Below are 19070 nucleotides of genomic sequence, written 5' to 3'. Positions count from 1 at the left end.
GGAGAGAATCGAGCACCCAGCTCAGTTCTGGGCGGGGACCACAGGCCCCAGATCTGAGAAGGAGGATCTGAACACGGTGGGCATGGGAGGGGGGCAGCCAGGAAACACGCTGGAATCGTCTCCATGCGCGGTCTGCTGACCATTTGTCTGAAAAGAGGAACTGCTTTGACAGGCCTTGCAGCGGGAGGAAGGCACTCACCTGGCAGTGAGGCACCTAAAACTGTAACAGCTGGTGTGAAGTTATTGAAAATTTAAAAGCAAACAAGACACAGGCAGTGCCCCCAGCTGGCATTTTCTGCAGAGGAAGCAGTCTGTGGAGGAAGGGCAAGGTCGTTTCCCTCTAAGGAAATAGGGAATGCCCTGTGGGGGAAATGAGGGCCTTGACTCCTTGTTCTGTTTCCTCCCAGTCCCAGGATTGGCTACTGTTTCCTCTGGGCCTGCTGGGTGCCCTTTGCTCCAGATACACTGTCTTTACTCCTCACAACAACCCTGTAGGGAAAGGGCCCCTGTTGACAGAAAACAGCTCGGACCAAGTGATGGCTGGTGAGCTGTGCTGGCCTGAGACCCAGGCCCGACCCCAGAGCCCACGCTCTTGCTGGGCCTTTGAGGCACGTAGGAGGAAAGAGAAGGGGGTGGTGTTCAGGGTGTTCTCTGGATTCACTCCCCGAGCTGGAGCTCACTCAGTTTCCATTGTCACCCTTCACTTCTAGGCAGTTGGGCTGGTGTCGCAGTGTCCCTCACAGTCCAGCCGGCACTGGCCAGTCACCCCCCCAGACCAGACTGAGGACAAGCAGCCACTTGGACTATTCACCCCAGCAGGTCTGAGCGACCAGTGTGCTAGTCACACGGTTCCCAGGGACTGTAGGGCCTGCAACTGTTAGGGCAGCGCCCTTACCCACCCTCAGTGCCCCCCGGCTCTCCACACTGGCCGTGGCCGCCCATGTCTGTGCTCCTGGACTATTTGCACTGTTCTATCCCACTCTAGGCCAGGCTGATTGGGAGCTCCAGATTCTCCTAAAGAAAGTTGTTTCCAAGACATCTTACCTCTGTTATATTTGGAAGTGGAGGGTTGGTAAATATGGGAAAAGAGGAGAATGCTGGGCACACTGGACTTGTGAGTGGCTAAAGACATTTCAAGAATCTAAAGGTCAGTGATAACTTCAATTATTGTGATTTATTGCCTTACAAGTCCATTCAGCAGATGGAAAAGAAATGGCCACATGGATGGAGCCCATTAACAGCTCCTGGGGAGCCTTTTGAAAAAGGGACCCTGCAGGGCAGGACAGAGGTGAGGGCAGGCCTCCTGGAGATAAGGATGGCTGGGGCCTCCTCTCTCAGCTCACGTAGTCCAGGAGTCAAGGCTGTGGTCCATGCGGGGGGTGGGCCTGCTCCCAGAACACAGGTTTGACCAAATGATGAAATGCAGGGTGAACAGCATCTTAAATGATGAGCTGAAGGAAATCCTCGTAGGCTCCTGTAGGGCAGTCCTGCTTCACTGCCCACGTGGAGATACGTGGTGGGGATAGTCTTGTTCCCTCTGCAGATGAGTCTGGCACTTGCCTTGGGGATGAAGGAAATTGACCACTTTCTAAAAGACCTGGATACTATATTTCCCTCCCAAGAACAAGGAGCTGCCTGGGAATGGAGAGGGCAGGGGTGCTCAAGGCTCCTGGTGCAGCATGGCAGTAGACATAATACCTTTCACCACTTTTAAAAACTGTTTGGCTCACCTAACACTGCATTTCAATGGACTCTGAATGACACCCCTGCAGAGTTCCAGTTTTTACTTAATGTGTCCCGAAACATGTGACAGGCCCTCTGGGCCTCAGTTCCAGCTGTGTAATGGAAGGGTTAAGGAGGCTTCACTGTGGCTTAGATGGCCTCACCATTGTCACTTTGTCCTCTGGTATGAAACTGTTTTTAAAAGGTCAAGGATTAGTTTTAGAGAAGTTCTAGACTAAATTACAATGTGGAAAGTGGTACATTCTCTTTGAAATTCAGGATAGAGAAAAATTCCAGATGCCTTCTCTGAAGGAAAAGCAAATGGCCTGTCTCCTGTGACAGCAACCGGCCCAGTCCAAGTCCCAGCTCCAACTTCGCTCCAAATAAGCACATTCCTGCGGCAGAACACTGCTGGCGGTGCTGGAGGGAAACGCTGCTGGAGGGGGGGGCCGCTGTGTATGTGATGTGTGATACTGTCTCCAGGGATGCTTTCCTATTCCAGGCCTCAAAATCTTGCAATTATGAAGTGTCTGGGGACAGACATTAAGTGGTGGGCTCTGCTGGGGAAAGTAGAGCTGTGCAAGTATCTCAGGATGCCTGACGCACTGCATCCATCCAGACACAAACTCTCCTCCCAGGAAGGCCCTTTGAAATTGCTCCTTCCCAAGGGCCGAGGCCAACCCTGTCCCCAGCTTGTGTCGGATGCAGCTGGTGCTGTTACCAGAAATGCCAGGACCACAGCTCCCTCTGTCCCCTCCCCCAAGAAAGCAACACTGAGGCTCTCTAACAATTAAGATTCTTCTTTTATTTACGAGGAATGTATATTGTTAGTCACGGTTGTCAAGAGACACATAAAGCAGAATCATAAAACTGACTGCAGCCATCACGGCACCCAAGTCTATGCCTGGGCTCTTCCCTGCTCTGGTGGGGTCACTGCTGAGACCCCCAAAGCCAAGAAAGTCCCTTCAACATGAGTAAAGGAAATAGCTTCAAGCAGCGACAATTTTTACAAGTGATTATTCAAAGGATGCACAATAGCCACAGTTCAGACAAATCAACTACAAAGGTCATTTAAAAAAAAAGGATGGGAGAAGAGGGGGTCCTGCTTATTAAAAACAAAGGTTGGACAAAAAAGTGAAGAGGACACTCTAGGTGGGCGCTCTGCCTCCTCCTATCCTGTGTGACGTAGAGGGGCACTGGGCGTGGGCAAGTGCGGCCGTGCAGTGCCTGACAAAGGCTCGTTTCCAGCCGGCACGTGGGTAAGGAATGCCTTGCTGCCCTCCTGTAGCAGGAGCCAAGCACTGCAGGCTTGCTAGACAAAACCCTGGGGCGAGCTGCGCTCTCATCTTTGGAGACCTCCTCCCATGGGAAGGCGATGCAGCTGAGTCGGAGCTATGCAGGAGACCCTAACGCCCAGAATGGACCAGAGGGACAGGACATTCCGGGGAGTCAGCAGGTGGTGCCCTCCAGTGTGAAGAACCAGGCAGACGAGCTGCCTCCTGGGGCAGGACTGATTTCATGTGCCTGCAGCAGGTCTGCAGGACTGGGGTAGGGCAGATTCCTTCCCCCAGAAGACAGGCATGTTTCTCTACTAGTTCCTTGAGACCCTTGTGTGTTCTGCCAGGACATCCTTAGTGTATTTTAAAAATCTGGGTTTTCTTATTTTGGTTACGTTTTGGTCAAAAGTACAGAGGGAATAGTAGTTCCAGGAAGTGTGATGTGGATTTATCTACTGCAGAAGATGCGGGACAGACAGAAGGTTAACTAGTCAGTAGTTTGTGGAGCCTGGGGAGGATGCAAATCATCCACCCTAACTCGGCATGTTCACAGATGGAGACAGAGGAATCATCTAGAGGCAGGCTCGGGTCTGGAGGTGGCAGGGCCTTTGTACTTCTCTTAAGAGTGTCTGGTGACTTAGGCCTGAGCCAGACTCCAAAAGAGGCCGGAGGCTCTGACCACAAGAGTCACTGTTAGTTTGAGGTGTAGACAAAAGGTCTCACCACACAAAGTTTCAGGACAACCTGCCCTTCCACCTACAGCTACTGCTGTCTGTCAACCCTACAAAGATTCCCTGACAGGGAGGGAGACCTCAGGACTGTCACCTGCCCACGAACAACTTTTTGAAGCTGTCTGACTAAACAAAAGCACTCGGATGGATGGAAAATTGTCTGATTTTTAAATCTGTGCAATTATAGGTTATCTGTAGCAGTTCAGAATCAACATTTATGGCATTCTTTTAAAAACTCCTACTTTACACATGACTTGGTCAACTTCCCTTGTCACCGTCATGAGACACAGACCGGGGGGAATAGTGACCTGACCCAATATGATTATTTGCCCTTATTCACGCTGAGTCCTGATTATCTGAGCAGAGATGATTTGCCCTCTAGGATTTACACTGGATTTTTTTCTACCAGTTGGTTGGGGTCTGCAGCCCTGCTGTGCCCCACTGGTAGGATAGAGTCCTAGGAAAGCTTTAGGAGGGGCAGCTGGGAGCTTGGCATCATTTCAAGGCATGTCTGTGCTCCACAGGACGTGGTCTGTGTCACCCCCAGAGGGGAAGGCTCCGCTACTGCTTGGGCACTTCCCTTAGCCAGGTCAGGCTGGTCCTGGCCTTCCCTGCCACCTGGGGAGGGACGCACTTCCTGAGTCGCAGCCTCCCAGCCCCCTGGCCCCTCCCAAGCTAGCTAAAGTGCAAGATCTGAAGATGGCTGAGCACTGTCTGCAGACTCCGATCACGCTTGGCACCAGTAGTTGACTGACTGTAGTTTTAAACTCATGCCCTTATTCATGTGTCACCAAATTCTTTTAAGTTCACCTCTTTACCCTCTTGGAGGAGAAGGAGAAACTTAACGATCACAAGGAAGGAATCTCAAGGGGGGAGGCGGGGAAGCAGAGGGGCCTGCAGAATCCACAAATGAAAGCATCTGGCCCCAACATGATTCACACAATTGACTGGAACCTAAGCAAGACCACGAGAGGTCAGTGTAGCCAACACAAAGGGGAAGGAAATGGCAAAACCGAAACAGCCGAGGAATTGGGCAGCAGGTCCTCATTGACTGCTAACGCTTTGGATGGAAAGAAAAGAAGACCCCTTTTTTCTCCCCTTAGGTCTCTACCTCTTTGCTTGGGAAGAGAAGGGGGCCTGGTTGGACCTGGCCTAGTATTCCCAAAGAAAGCGGGATAAATAGGAACCCAAAGTTCTCAGTATGACCAATTGTGGTTCCAGTTAAAAAAAAGAAAGAAAGAAAGAAAACCATCCTCAACTAATGAGGTGAGGAGACGAGGAATGCTCTGCCTACCTGTCTCGGCCCGGTGGGAACCCCCAATCCCACCTGCCACTGGCCCCACTATACTGGGCAGAGGTAAAAATTCTTCTCCTCCTGGGGTTTGCTTATCCAATTCCCGTAACCCATGTCCTTCAGGCTTTTCTTGAAGTAGTTCTTGGCTGTCTCGTAGTCACGGGCAGCCTTCTTGGCCTCACCATAGGAGAGTCTAAGTAGATCCCTGCGGCACCGGAAGGAGCAGAGCTTCTTAAATAGAAGAAAAATGTTCTTTTTGGACACCCGGGACAATTCATTCCGTGGCCTGGAGAAATAAAAGCACTCACTAGTCACCTGGGACCAGAAAAGGCGGCAGCCCCGCTGGGGACGTGGCCCTGGTGGGGTGGGTAGTTTCTGAGCTCTGGAGATTGGCAAATGTGGTGCCCCCCATGCAAGCCAGGGCAGGATGTATGGCTTGGCTTTTCCTGTGCCCGCTGCTCCTTACCCATCCACAGTGCCCCTGGTCCCATCCAGGATCTCTAGGTCATAGCCGTCAGCCAGACACCAGTTGACGCTTGTCTCCTTGGTCTTCCCGGACTGCCTCTTGGAATCATATACACTGACTCGGCCGACCTGCGAGTCCCAGAACAAAGGCAGAAAGATGGAAGCCTTTCAGGCAAAAGATTCTAAAGCAGGGACTCAGGACTCAGGAAAGAGGCAGTGTGGGGTCATGATCTTTCCCCCATACTTAGGATTCTGTGTGGCTAAGACTTGAGACATACTAACCCCACCATGATTCAAATGAATTCCAGACTTGATATTGAAGAGGGGGCAAAGGTCAGTTCTCAGGCCACCAACTAAGGCTCCTTGCCTACAGTGTACAGTTTTTCTCTGCTAATAGGAAGGCTTAAAAAGGAGAAAATGTCACAGGACAACAGATGGGGCTAGAGCACCTTGGGGTGGTTGACAATAAAGGGATGTCGCAGTCCATCCTCGAATGCATTCCCATCTCTTGTCACACGACAGCAAATGGCACGAGTCAGATGCCCTTGGCTGAAAAGGTAACCTGGGTACGAGAAAGAAATGCAGACACTTGTGTTTGCACCAATACCCCTGGGAGGCAGAGGCAGGTGGGGAGTCTGAAGGTACAAGACAGAGGTGTCAGGACAGAGAAACAGCTCCCTCGAGAGGAAGCACCTTCTGCTTGTGGCTACCCTGGATGTACAAGGGATCATCAGACATCAAAGCACAACGATGAGGTTCCAGGTAAGCCCATGGGCTGTGGATAATCAGGAAGCTAGCTGCTGTGTTTTAATGCATCTTGAAGAGACCTGCCTGGCATGTCCTCACTTAGGCTTGCCTAAACCAACCTTCCTGTCACAGCACACCGGGCAGTCGACGCCGGTTACCGAACCACAGCATCAGACACGCTTTGAAAACGGGAGAAACCATGTTAACACCTGGCAACGGAGGATGCAGTTTGCTGGGATCTGGGAGGCAGAATGACAGACTGGCTCCAGCTCCTGGTTCCTTACCTAGTGTGACAGATTTGAGATACACAGGCTGCAGGAAGTGGGTCAACAGTGCCCCTTGCAGGCCGAGCACATTCCAGCGAAGGATTTTGTCACTACAGGACATGGTACGGAGTCTCTCCCCAAGCCGAATGCCATCCCAGGTCGGTACAATGTCACTGGACTCCACTGGGATAGTGCCTTCCCCTGTGGGAGAGACGCGGGTCAGACCCACAGGGCCCCTGGACCAAACTGCTCCCTGGTGTGGTGTTTATACTCCTTAGACTTCATTCATTCATTCTTCATGTATTTCACAGCACCTACTATGTGCTGGGCATGATGCCTGGTGCTAGAAAACGAGGGTGAGCAAGACCAAAGAGGATCCTTGTGCTCCTAGAATATTTATGGGTCTAGAGGCCAGGAAGGGACAGGCATAAAGTAAACAAATCTACATGTAAGAATTCTAAATGGTAACAGTGCTCTGAAGGCTATGAGGCTGTTGTCCTGAAGGCCAGCTCAGAGAACCTCCTGGGACTGTCAGGGAAGCTGAGTCAGGAAGGAGGAGAAAGAACCACTGAGCAACAGTATTGTAGACACAGAGAACAGCAGAAGCAAAGGCCCTGAGGAAGCAAGAGGTTTGGCTGTTCAGGAAGCTGGCAAGGAGCCAGTGTTACTGAAGCTTATGTGAGGGCAGGTTTTGATTTTATGTCAAGTGTAGTGGGGAACCACTACAGGATGATGGCTTTTTTTGAGATGTATAATTCACCCACTTAAGCCATACAATTCAATGATTTTTAGTTTATTCAGAGTTGCACAACCATTCCCCACAGTCCATTTTAGACCATTTCATCACCCCCAAAAGAAACTCCCTACCCATTAGCAGTCACTTCCCATCCCATTTGTCTCTCATCCCTCTCACCCCTAACCCTAGGCAACCACTAATTTAGTTTCTGCTTCTATAGATTTGCCTATTCTTGACCTTTCCTATAAATGGAATCATTTAATATGTAATCTTCTGTGACTGGCTTCTTTCATTTCCTGTTTTCCAGGTTCAGCCGTGCTGTAGTGTGAAGCAGCACTTCATTCCTTGCTGTGGCCACATAATATTCCACTGCACAGATGCTCTCATTGGTTTATCCATTCCTCTGCTGAAGGACATCTGGGCTGTTTCCACTTTTTGGCATTGTGGAGAGTGCTGCTAGGAACACGGGGGTACCAGTTTTTGTGTGGACATGTTTTCAGTTCCCTGAGGATGCACCTAAGAGTGAACTGCTGGGTCCTACGGTGCCTCTGCACTTACACTTTAGGGTTTTGGGCAGGGCAGTGACATGATCTGATTTCTGTCTCAGGACCACTCTGATGACTGCAGAATGGCCTGAAGGGAATGGGAATGGATGTGAGGAGCCGGTAAGGAGACATGAGAGGACAGTGGAGAAGAAGCTGCTGGCAGGCGAGGCTCAGGGCCAGCAGCCAACTAGACCGGAGGGAAGCCACGCCCTTGGCATCCTTTTCTGCTGGCCCCTCAGGGCTTGGCTTTGCACCACTCTTTTCCTTTTTCCCACCTTCCCCCGAGGTGATCCTATCCATTCCCATGAGTGTAAAGATCAGCCACAGGAGGATGACTCCAAACCTGTATTTCCAGCCACACTCTCTCCTCTGAGCTCTAGAGGGGGTGTCTCCTGATTTGGAGATGGCGCCAGCTACCAACTTAAAAATGGAATCATTATCTTCCCATAGACTTTCCAAGAAAGAACCCAGATCTTCACTCTCCCTGTACACAAGACCCTCGTACTCCAATGACTAATGGCCAAAAACCGGCAGCTGTGCCCTAGTCCCTGTGGCGGACGTGGGGCCTTGCAGCCTTCCCGTGGGAAGCGTGAGGTACGTATGTCACTCACCATTCTCCACCTTGGTGCGGAGCTTGCCTTGTTTGGGATTCTCAAAGACAGGGTAGTGGCGGGAATCTGTGCTCTCCACGGCACGGTCGCTGCAGGACTTGTCAAAGAGGGCACCATCCCCACAAGGGGCCGTGCTGCAAAATGGGCATCCGTTAAAGCTGACCTGTGCAGATGATTTCGTTCCCATTCCAATTTCCTGGGGCTCAAGAAGGGTCAGATACAGAAAAGGCAAGGGACTTTTTCTGAAGCCTTCTACCCACTGGAGGTGGGTAGCAGTGTATGTGAGAACTCATTCCACATGATATTGAGGGGTATGTACCTCAAACACAGAGCTGAGTGTAAAGATCAGCATTGAAGGAGGCTTCCAAACTTGTCCCATCAAATAAGCTCCGATTTATGGGCCAGGAGTCCATTTGGATACCCAACCCTAGGGGCCGGCAGGACCAGCTCTGGTGGCAAGAGAGACTGTACAGACCTGATATACAGATGGAACGACACGGTCTTTTTGATTTGGAGCTTTTCTCCTCCCTTCGCAGGCTCAAATATACTATCCTTTGCAGTCTGGGGATTGTATTTCATTAACTCGCTATAGAGAAACCTACAAGTAGAAAGTTTGGTTAAGACAGGTTTGATTCTGGGAATAGAAGTTTCTTCTATCATTTGACCACAAGTAAGGGAAAGTCAGCCCCAAGTAAGGAAGAGCCCGAACAGGGCAGAACCTTCACGGTTTCTCTGGTTGAAAGAGGTAGTGGAAAATCCTTTGTGGGAGACCTCTGCATTTCTTGAAGCAAAGCTAGCGTTTCAGGTCAATTTCATTTTGCCAAGAGCTCCTTGCTCTGGCAGTTACAGAGATTCTAGGGCAGGGCAAACTGATAAGGACTGTCAGAGGCTGTTGCTTCTCCCCAAGTTTCTTCCTTCATCAATTAAAAAAAAGGTGAATTGATTTGCAACAGTATGGGTGGAGCTAGAGGGTATTATGCTCAGTGAAATAAGCCAGGTAGAGAAAGACAAGTACCAAATGCTTTCACTCATCTGTGGAGTATAACAACAAAGCAAAACTGAAGGAACAAAACAGCAGCCGACTCACAGACTCCAAGAAGGGACTAGTGGTTACCAAAGGGGAGGGGTGTGGGAGGGCAGGTGGGGAGGGAGGGAGAAGGGGACTGAGGGGCATTATGATTGGCACATACGGTGGGGGGTTCATGGGGAAGACAGTGTAGCACAGAGAAGACAAGTCGTAACTCAGTGGCATGTTACTACACTGATGGACAGTGATGCAATGGGGTGTGGGGGTGAATGTTGTAACCACAACATTGCTCATGTGAAACCTTCATAAGAATGTATATCAATGATACCTTAATAAAAAAAGGGGTGAACTGGAGGCAAAAGTGGGCAGGACCGTGGGGTTGTTTATAGATCCTCAAATAGAGATGGAAGGCTTCCTCGTCCCTAAAGCCCTGGAGACTAAGAGGTCATTGTGCATTTTTAAAAAGGGCATGAATCAGAGTTAGAAGGAAAGGGAGGCACTGAACAGCAGGCTGACTAGCAGGATGCAGCCTGACTCACAGAAGGGATCGGTTCCCCAGGACAAGTTCAAACGGACTGGAGAAGCAAAGGCGGGTGCAGGCGGGGCAATGACGGGCCAGTGAAACGGGCGCCAGGGCCGCAATGCCCTGGGCAGGCAGTGGAGTGGTGCCCAGCAGATGTCACTCACCTGATGAAGCCTCTCCGGGAGATGATCTCTGCATGGCAGTCGTTGACGGTTTCTCCCTTTAGGCTGAGAGAATCCCCTTTCACACAGCGATTCCCTGGGAAGGCACCAAACAAACGTGAAATTCCCAAAGGAAAGCGATGCTGGTAGGGTAGAGGCTGTGTGTCCTTATGGCTTGAAGGCAGAAACAGCCTCGGTTTATCAGATCCTGACTCCCATACACTTTTACCTAGGAAATGAGAATTCATTCCCAACTCGGAATTAACTGTAGCTAAAACAAAATATAAACATCCTTTTCCCCCTGCCTTAAAGTCACCCACATGGGACTCCAGCAGAGAACGAAAGGACATATGCTTCCAGGGACTGTGCAGGAGGCTGGGGGCGCATGTTGCAGAGCCCCACTTACCTGTCCCCAGGCTGACCACGACCCCCAGGTCTTCAGAGTCTTTCTTCATGATGATGGCTGCCAGGATCTTGCGGCCAAGCAGGGAGGGCTGGAAACTGTTGGTGAGAGCATTGAAGCACCGGTGGCTCAGCATGGCTACCTGGTCGTGGAAGGTGCTGCCAGTGAGAGGAAGCTGTGGGAACAGGAGGCCCCATCAGGCCACAGAGCCTGGTCTGCGTCCACCATATCTCCAAGTGGGCAGGGAGATTGAGTGCTACTCGACTTGTGAGTCGTCTTTCCCCTCTCACATCTAGCGTCCCAGTTCTATGTTCCACTGAGGCTAACACTAAAGCCTGGGAAAAATTCATGTGACAGCAAGTTGGGAGCCAGCTCCCCCCGGAGAGGAGTTAGCAGGACCCCACACAAAAGAGAGCACCAAAAGTAGACGTCTTAACTGTCTTTGGCTGTGCTTCTGGGGACCTTGAGAGGAGGAGCATAGTTCTTCTGAGACTGGCCCCTGTCACTGGGGTTACCTCTGTGAAACCCATGCGCTCTGCCTTCTCGTTCTCCCCAATCAAGACGCGGAGAGCCGCATCTGCCGCTTCCTGCTTGCCTTGCTTCTTGCTGTGCGCGCAGACGGCTGGGAACCACCGACCCCCAACTTTCGCTTGGTAAACAAACCTTTGGGATGAGAAGCAGACACAAGGGATGAAGACGAGAGCACCTGACCGTGGCAGCTGCGGCAGGGAAGGGCTAGTCTGGCTTGAGATCCGCCAGTCTTGCCGGCAGATGGACGCAGCACTCTCGGCAGCTGTTTCTAAAGCGGCATTTCCCAGGTTTGGACAGTCATGAATCACAATGTGATTTCTGCTCAATCGATAGCACTTGGACTATTATTATTTTTCTCTAAATTGACTCTTAAAAATGTAAACATGTTTAAAACAGAAACTTCATATCACTACTGTAAATGGGAAACCACCATCACTTGCTGTAAATTGTGACTATAAAATCGGGTATGATAAAATCATGTTATTAAATTTTGACTAGATACTACTGCCTGCAAAGACTCTAGGCCTGTCTTTATTATAAAGGAAGTTTAGCAAATGTTAGAGAGGGTTTAAAGAAATACACCAAATGTGGACTTTCTTTTTAACTTACACAGAAATGAGAAGGGATTAACTTTCTCCCCACAATAATAATCCCTGTTACTCAATGCTCTGATTCTTAAAGTACCTGATTCGGTGTCCTCATTCATATCCTGATTAGCTCAAGAGGACTTAACCGGAGAGGTCAGAATGTCAAGGTCTGCCCTAGACCAGGGAACCTCACTTGTACGAGGAGTTAGTTTTCAATTCTTGGAAACCTTGAGATGGCTATGGGGGAGGAGAGTGTATCTTGGGCACAGGAGCTCTGTTGATGGGAAGGTGTGGAGCTGGGGCAGAGAGGTGGGCAGTGCCACTGGGGGCACTCCACACACACACACAGTGTGATGGAACCAAATGCTTAGGCATTGACCAGACAATCTTTTAAGGACCGTAGCTTTGAATCAGATCCCAGTCTGTTGGGGAGCCCAGCTGTGGATAATCCAACTGCGTGTAAGAAAGGCTTCAGGATCAAGGTTTACCAGCTCAGGCAGTAAAAGGAATCAATCTTTGTGTTCAGCCACACACCCAGCTTCTTGCTATTCCTTGCTTATCCTAAGCAGCCGAATGCCTTTGTTGCTTTCTCTGCTGCCATTGGCAGGTTCGTGAAGGCCAACGGGCTAGAGTTCAGTTAGGAGAGAGACAGTGCACAGAGATGTTGTAGAGGGTCGTAGGAACCAAACTGTGTAGGACTTTTGCCTGTGACTGTTCTATGTGTTTGAAAAGAATGTAACTCTTGCACACAAAGATATATACCTAGATCTATATCTGTATCTATCTATCTGTATCAAAGATTTTATATATTACACACACACACACACACACACACACACACACACACACACACACATCTATCTGTATTTTTCTATATGATATATAGGCTATCATATACGGCTGACCCTTGAGTAACACAGATTCGAACGGTGTGGGTCCACTTATACCCAGATATTTTTCAATAAATATATTGAAAAATTTTTTGGAGATCTGTGACAATTTGAAAAAAAAACATTTTATTTTTTCTTGCTTACTTTACTGTAAGAATAGAGTATATAATATATACAGCATAAAAAATATGTGTTAATCGACCATTTATATTATCAGTAAGGCCTCCAGTCAACATTAAGCTGTCAGTAGTTAAGTTTTGGGGGAGTTAAAAGTCATGTGCCAATTTTCAACTGAAAGGGGGATGGGGTGGGGGGGTGGCAGCTATGATAGAGTTTGCTAATTACGCAGTTAGAAGCCTTCAGGACGGTACTGTCCAACATGACAGCCACAAGCCATATGAGGCAGCTGACTTTAATTAAACTCAATACAATAGTAATTCAGTTTCTCAGACACACTAGCCATATTTCAAGAGCTCAAAAACCATATATGGCTAGTGGCTAGCCTTTTAGTGGAATGCTTTTAGGACAAAAGCCCAGATGCAATGAGTGAAGAATGTGAAGATAAAATAAACTATTCTTTTGAGAGGCCTGGCTGTGAAGGGAGCAGAAGGACCGAGTGGGACCTGGAGGGAGATGAGGGGTCACAGGGAGGTTTTCAAAGGCAGGAAAGGGCATGATGGGAGATGCCACAGAGGCAGCAAGTGCAGACATGGGAAGGGCAGGCACAGAAGGAGCAGCCCAGGGGAGGGGTCCAGGCAGAGGGGGAGGACGCCTCTGGCACACTTGGCAGCAGAGAGGGCGGAGAGGAAGGTGGACTTGCTGATGGGAAGATGAGCATTTGTCCTACTGCTACTGCTCTTTTCTCAGTGAACTGTGAGGTGAGGTCATTGGTTTAGAGGGAGGAAGAGAGGCTTTGGTGGACAAAGAGGCAAAGGTCAGAAATGGTTTTCTCAGAGTAGGAAACAGAATTTAGTACAAAAATACAGCTAAATAGTGGAAGGAGGGCAAAAGTCAGGGTTGAAGCAAGTGATACTCCCTCACTTCAAGCCCCCCTCTGGCGCAGAAGGAGCAGCCATGGCCTGCATCCCCACCTGCCCCTCCAGTCTCCTCCAGCCTCTCTGCGCCGCCCACACTGGCCTTCTGCTGCCCCAGGAGCAGCTCTGCTTTCTGCCCATCGCAGGACTTGTGATGTACTGTCTCCTCCGCCTCTTCTCGCTCCATCATCCTTCAGGTGTCAGCTCAGCCATTGCCCCTAAGGGTGGCCCCAGGCCCTCTGCTCATGCTGTATAGATTCTCATGGCATCATACAATCGAGCCCTTGGTAACACTACCAAATATGTGAGCTTATTATTGGGATTATTGGTCAGTATCTGGCTCCTGTACTAATAAGCAGAATGTAGTCCATGAATATTTGTTAAGTAAATGAAGTAGGCAGACCAGAAGGCTATTGCCGTGGTTTAGGCAAGAGAAAACAGCGGCTTAGCCTAGTGTGCTGACACTGGAGGTGGAAAGAGGAGCGAGGGGTTTGGGACAGAAACTGCGGGTGTAACAACCAGAACTTAAGGATGGCTGGGTGCAAGGAGGTGAAGGCAGCAGAGAAATGATCTCCAGGTTTGTGGCTCAAGCAACTAGGTGGACAATCATTTACTGAGATGCGAAAGACCAGGGGATAAAGAAGTTAAAAGGCAAAAATCAAGTGAGTTCTGCTTGGACATGTCAGGTTAGAGATGTCTATCCAAGCAGAAGTGACAAGTAAGCTAGACAGGAATCTAGAGTTCTGGAAAGGTCTGAGCTAGAAATACAAACTTAGTGGTTTGGTTTCCAGCATTCAGATATTAGGAAAAAAAGAGGACGCAGCATTAATTCACATTAAGGAAGTAATGTGTGTTACTTATGGCCAATAAATGTAGCTATTAAACTGGTACTTCTCCTCCTCTATGCACCCTTCCTTGTCTCACAGGAGATACTGGTCACAGTGTGTGCCGTGTGCCCACAGCACACTGCATTTGCCTCCACCATGGCACGCCACAACACTACTGTGCCTTGTGTCTGCGGTACCTTCAAGGGCAGGAATTTTTCCTATCTTCAATCTAGTTCACAGTGAGTTCTTTAATTCTGTGAGAATGACTGACTTAAAGTCTTAGGAAGGATTTTATAGAAGATTTTATGGGAGAGAAAAAGGAAGTGGACTGAAACTACAGCACATGAAGGCAGAGCTTGAAGATAAAGGAGGCCTTCTGCCTTCATAGGAATGCTCTACTTTTGGACTGTGGGGGGAACTTGCCATACCATACTGGTGATGGTGAAGGCCAAGGGCCATTCTTCCCATACTGCTGGTGGAAATGTAAACTGGTATAATCTCGCTAGAGGAAAAGTTAACAATATTTACCAAAATTTTAAATGCATACAAACATGTTATTATTCATTGCAGCACTATTTATGATAAACAGCAAAATCTGGAAACAATCCAACTGTTCATCAGGAGGGACTGGTTAAATAAACCACGAGGAACCTGTACTCTGGAACACTATAATACTTTGTATTTATATACAAAGAATACAAAATGATTTGGAAAACTCTCCAAGAAAATACTAGTATGTGTAAAAAGCAAGCTAGACATCAATGCATAAATGTATTTCTGTGAAACAAAAGAAGGAATTACACTTGCTTGTATTTATATAGATACTCCAGAAGGATACATAATAATGTGACGTTAGTGTATGTTGGTTGTGTATGTGTGTATGTGTGTAAGAGAGAGGAGGTGAGAGCCAGGCCAAAGGGCGAATGAGTGAGAATGAGATTTTTATATATTTTTTAATTTTTTGAATAATACTTTTGTTTTGAATAGTCATTACCTATACAAAAAAAAAAAAACTAAAAAAAAAGTACATGACCCATGGCCCAGAAATTCCACTCCTGAAAATTTATACTGAAATTTTGGACACCATGTAAATTTATATTTGGATGCCATATAAATGAAAAAATACATAGTTATCTGAAAATTCTGTAGAGGTTAGCAGAGACCTACAGTACAAGAAGCTCACTGCAGGAGTGTTTCTAATAGCAAGACCCAGCAGGGCCGACCACGTGTCATTGCAAGTGGGTTGAATCAACTATGCAAGGTCGGGGCTTCGGTGTTAACAGACACATTCTCTTTCTTAAACTAGGTGGTAGGTACATGGTATCCATTCTAGAAAAGACCTTTTGTGTCTTGTGTCCAATAAAACAATTTTTAAATCACAAGCAGCTATCTGACGAAACACGTAACAAAAGAGTCTGGTAGATCTGTATAGGATTTGTAATGACCTTTCAGACACACTGGTAAGTAGAACAGAAGATATGGTATACACTTATTTTTGTTAAAAAGGAGAAAAGAAAATGTGCTTATACACGGAAATTTCTAGGAGGACTCAAGAAACTAGTAATAGTGTGAGTCTGAGGAGGGAAATGGGAAATCTGGGGCAGAAATGAGCCTTTTCATTGCATACTTTCTCAGTTGGCCTGAAAGATTTTCTATGTACATACATATTCCTTTATCAATTAAAAAAAATTACAAAGCAGCATGCTTCCTGGAAGAGTGACTGTTCTCAAGATGGCTGCTCTAATGTCTTCTAGGAGGCCACTGAGACAGGGCTAGCCCCTCCTGTCATTCACAGCTGGTGGACACCTCCTCTCCCTGGGTGACAGGCCGTCCCCACCCTGCACCGCACGGCTGCAGCCGGGGCTGGAACACTCACTTGGGCTCATGAGGAGGTCCGGACTGGTCAACCAACTTGAACTCGGCAGCAAAGCCATGGGAGCGGGCGTACTCCAACAGGCCGCCCACGGGGTTGGTGTTCAGGTATCTGACAAGCTCGCCAATCCTCCGGACTTTGTTGGGCATCACAGATTCCAAGTTATCAAATGATTCCGCGTTCGTGCTTCCGGGCTGAAGGAGAATTAGCCAAGGAGGAACCATAAGCGCCTAGGGAAACTCTGAGGGACTCACGGGCAATCCCAAGCCGCTCAGTTGCTGGAAACGGCCTGTGTCTCTTGAGCGGGAAAACGGCCCCACCTGGTTATCAGAAGGCGTCGCGTTGGTGGCTTCTCCGTGCAGGGCCTTCATGGCTTCCTCTGCAGCCATCTGCTTTGCCACCTTCTTGCTGGGCGCACTCACCGTGGGGAAAGTGTGGTTTCCCATTGCAACACAGTACTGGAACCTGGCAGGAGAGGAAAGCAGCAGGATTAAAACGGTTTTGATTAGAGAGATCTACCTAACCTTTGTCAGGTTGTCATCCTTGACGACTTGTCATTTCCTCGCACACATCACCTCTGTGCCTTGGCTCATGCTGTCACTTCTGCCTTGAAGGGCCGGTGCCTTTTGCCCTCCTCCTGCCCCCAGTCTCTCTCAGCCTGGCTGACCCCTAGTCCACATTTAAGCAGCAACCTAGTTTCACCTCCTCCGGGAACCCTTCTCTTGACCATGTAAGTCTGCAGAGCCTCAGAGCAGAGAGCTTCTCAGGTACGCCCAGGTCTTGTACCAGTTAGTCCCACCACCAGTAACCTCCGAGCCGTGTAGCTCCCTAGTGCTTGGTCCCTGCGTGGCCCTTTGAATTCCTAATCCCAGATTCTCTGCTCCACAAGCAGCAACCATGCCCTCAGGGCCCCCCATGTTCCACACTGAAAACAGGAGTGGCTGCTCAATGAGATAACGTGCCATCTCTGAGGAGGCAAGGAGGAAAATGTATCTCTCTCTCTCTCTCTCTCTTTTTTTTTTTTTTTTTGAGAAAACCTCAGCAGAGATACATGATACAAGAGATGTACTTGGGGTCATGGGCAGGGCCTTCTCTGGATAGGAGGCGGAATTCACAGGAGCTCCCCAACTTGTGCACACACTCAAGCAAGGTAGTGACGGGGTTCTTCCCAGAAAAGAAGGATGTTGCTGACGGGGTGGTAAGCTGGGACTCTGCGGTCTGCAGGAAATGAGACAAAAACAAGGAAAACTAAGAAAACACTGGCTAGTCCACTGGAGCAGAGGGGATGGGGATGGGCGAAGCTCTTTTGGGCAACTACACGTCAGGGAATGGTTTCCGAAGGAAGAGGCATTGCAGGAAAGGGTGAGTGATTTGAATGTTTTGGGTCTCATTTCTCATCTGCCAAGAGAGGAGATTGGACTCGATAATCTTTTAAGGGCTTGTTCAACTGTAATTGAAATTCTGTAAGTCCAGTTCGGTTGGGAGAGGGGCAAGGAGAGGAGCTGGGTGTGGGCGGAGGAAGGGTAGGCTGGTGGGGGGGAGGGGGGAGAGCAGGACGCGGACTCGGAGACACAGAATCCAAGGCCGAGGCTGGGGCCGCTGTAGGAGGACCAGGGAAAATCCTCGCGCTTCACGGACATGGAAAGTGGCCCATCTCCCGGAGGGCAGGACGCCTACCTTCTCGGATTCTTTCTCTGTGGGGTAGTAGTACGACTCTTCGGGTCTTCCACTGTCCTTGGCTTTAGCTTCCTCGAGCAGAACTGTCATGGCTTTCATAGCGGCATCCTGCTTGGCCACTTTCTTGCTGCCAGCTTCAGCTGGGGGAAACTCTCGGCCACTGATGACAACTTGGAATTTAAATCTTGATGGAAAGTGATTAGATGTGTGAACACTAGTCTAGGCCATCCCTTCTGCCCTCTCCAAAGAGATCTTCACCCTGGAATTTCCTGCTACGCTAGGGGGCTTTTTGACTCGTGGAGAAGACGGAGGGTAGGCCAACGGACTCCTGGCCCTTTGGAGGCTCGGCCTGTCCCTACTTTTTGGAAACAAAGCAGCCAGTGACTTTCTCCCCATAGCTCATTAGAGCAAACACAGCCACAGGCGATGTACCACTACTTCAGGGGAAACCCACTCTATCTCAGCGATGAATTAAAGTCTGTACCAAAAATGATGAGCTAAAATCACTATTACAGTCTTGTTAGCAACCAAAAAGCCTTCACCCTAAAGCAGCTATGGTAGACTGGCCACCTCAAGGCAGTTCCTAAAGAAAGCAAAAGCTTCTCACAGCGCAATCTCACTGTCCCCAGACACCTACAGGGATCAGACACCTGCCACTTCTCAGGCCCTGTTCTTGTCCCCCATCTATCCTCCGAGATACATCACTCTTATTGTTTGTTTCGAGTCACTCTACAGCTCTATTTGTCTGAAGCTTGGGATGAAAGGCGTTTCTCCTTGTTATATAGAGAACTGAAAAGCATTTGTCCTAGGCCTCTGGACTTAGCTTAGACCTCCTTTGTTCAAGCCTTCAAATTTGTTCAGCTCTTTGCTCAATCTGGGATTTCGTTTAGAAAAGTAGGTCAAATTTCTTATTTCCTGGGTCTTCTGAAATATTTGAACATGGCATCAATGTTTCTTATAGCTGGAGTCAAAAAAAAGGTTAACCACAGAGTCCACTGCTCTTCCCAGTTCTGGGGAGGGGGATGGAGGGAAGAGGAAGAGAAGGACGGCCATCCGGTCTCTACGCCCCCGATACAAACCAGTCCTGGCTCTGCCAGTTTTTGGACAGACGTACCCCCTTTCCTTAGCAGCTCTCCTGCAAGG

The 19070-nt window shown here is 48.9% G+C and overlaps 1 protein-coding gene across 6 annotated transcripts in view; it reads right to left on the bottom strand.

Moving 5' to 3' along the window:
* Positions 1 to 2506: 2506 nt before the first annotated feature.
* The window catches only part of ADAR (adenosine deaminase RNA specific), a 39912-nt gene continuing 23348 nt past the window's right edge, over positions 2507 to 19070 (bottom strand). For 3 of the 6 annotated variants that reach the window (XM_036922329.2, XM_036922328.2, XM_036922323.2), the window contains exons 3-15: positions 17928 to 18111; positions 17320 to 17468; positions 16571 to 16715; positions 16254 to 16444; positions 10946 to 11171; positions 10512 to 10683; positions 10109 to 10202; positions 8870 to 8992; positions 8395 to 8528; positions 6521 to 6703; positions 5939 to 6051; positions 5491 to 5618; positions 2507 to 5310 (exon numbers count right to left, since the gene is read on the bottom strand). In XM_036922329.2, the coding sequence (XP_036778224.1) occupies positions 5073 to 5310; positions 5491 to 5618; positions 5939 to 6051; positions 6521 to 6703; positions 8395 to 8528; positions 8870 to 8992; positions 10109 to 10202; positions 10512 to 10683; positions 10946 to 11171; positions 16254 to 16444; positions 16571 to 16715; positions 17320 to 17468; positions 17928 to 18111 (2080 nt within the window). In that variant the 3' untranslated portion in view covers positions 2507 to 5072. The remainder of the gene's footprint in view (positions 5311 to 5490; positions 5619 to 5938; positions 6052 to 6520; positions 6704 to 8394; positions 8529 to 8869; positions 8993 to 10108; positions 10203 to 10511; positions 10684 to 10945; positions 11172 to 16253; positions 16445 to 16570; positions 16716 to 17319; positions 17469 to 17927; positions 18112 to 19070) is intronic. The other 3 variants (XM_036922324.2, XM_036922325.2, XM_036922327.2) reach the window with 3 other exon arrangements.

Source organism: Manis pentadactyla, chromosome 19, assembly GCF_030020395.1.
Source record: "Manis pentadactyla isolate mManPen7 chromosome 19, mManPen7.hap1, whole genome shotgun sequence".
Lineage (NCBI taxonomy): Eukaryota > Metazoa > Chordata > Mammalia > Pholidota > Manidae > Manis > Manis pentadactyla.
Note: the sequence above shows the minus strand (reverse complement) of the source record. Positions and strands in the feature narration are given on the sequence as shown.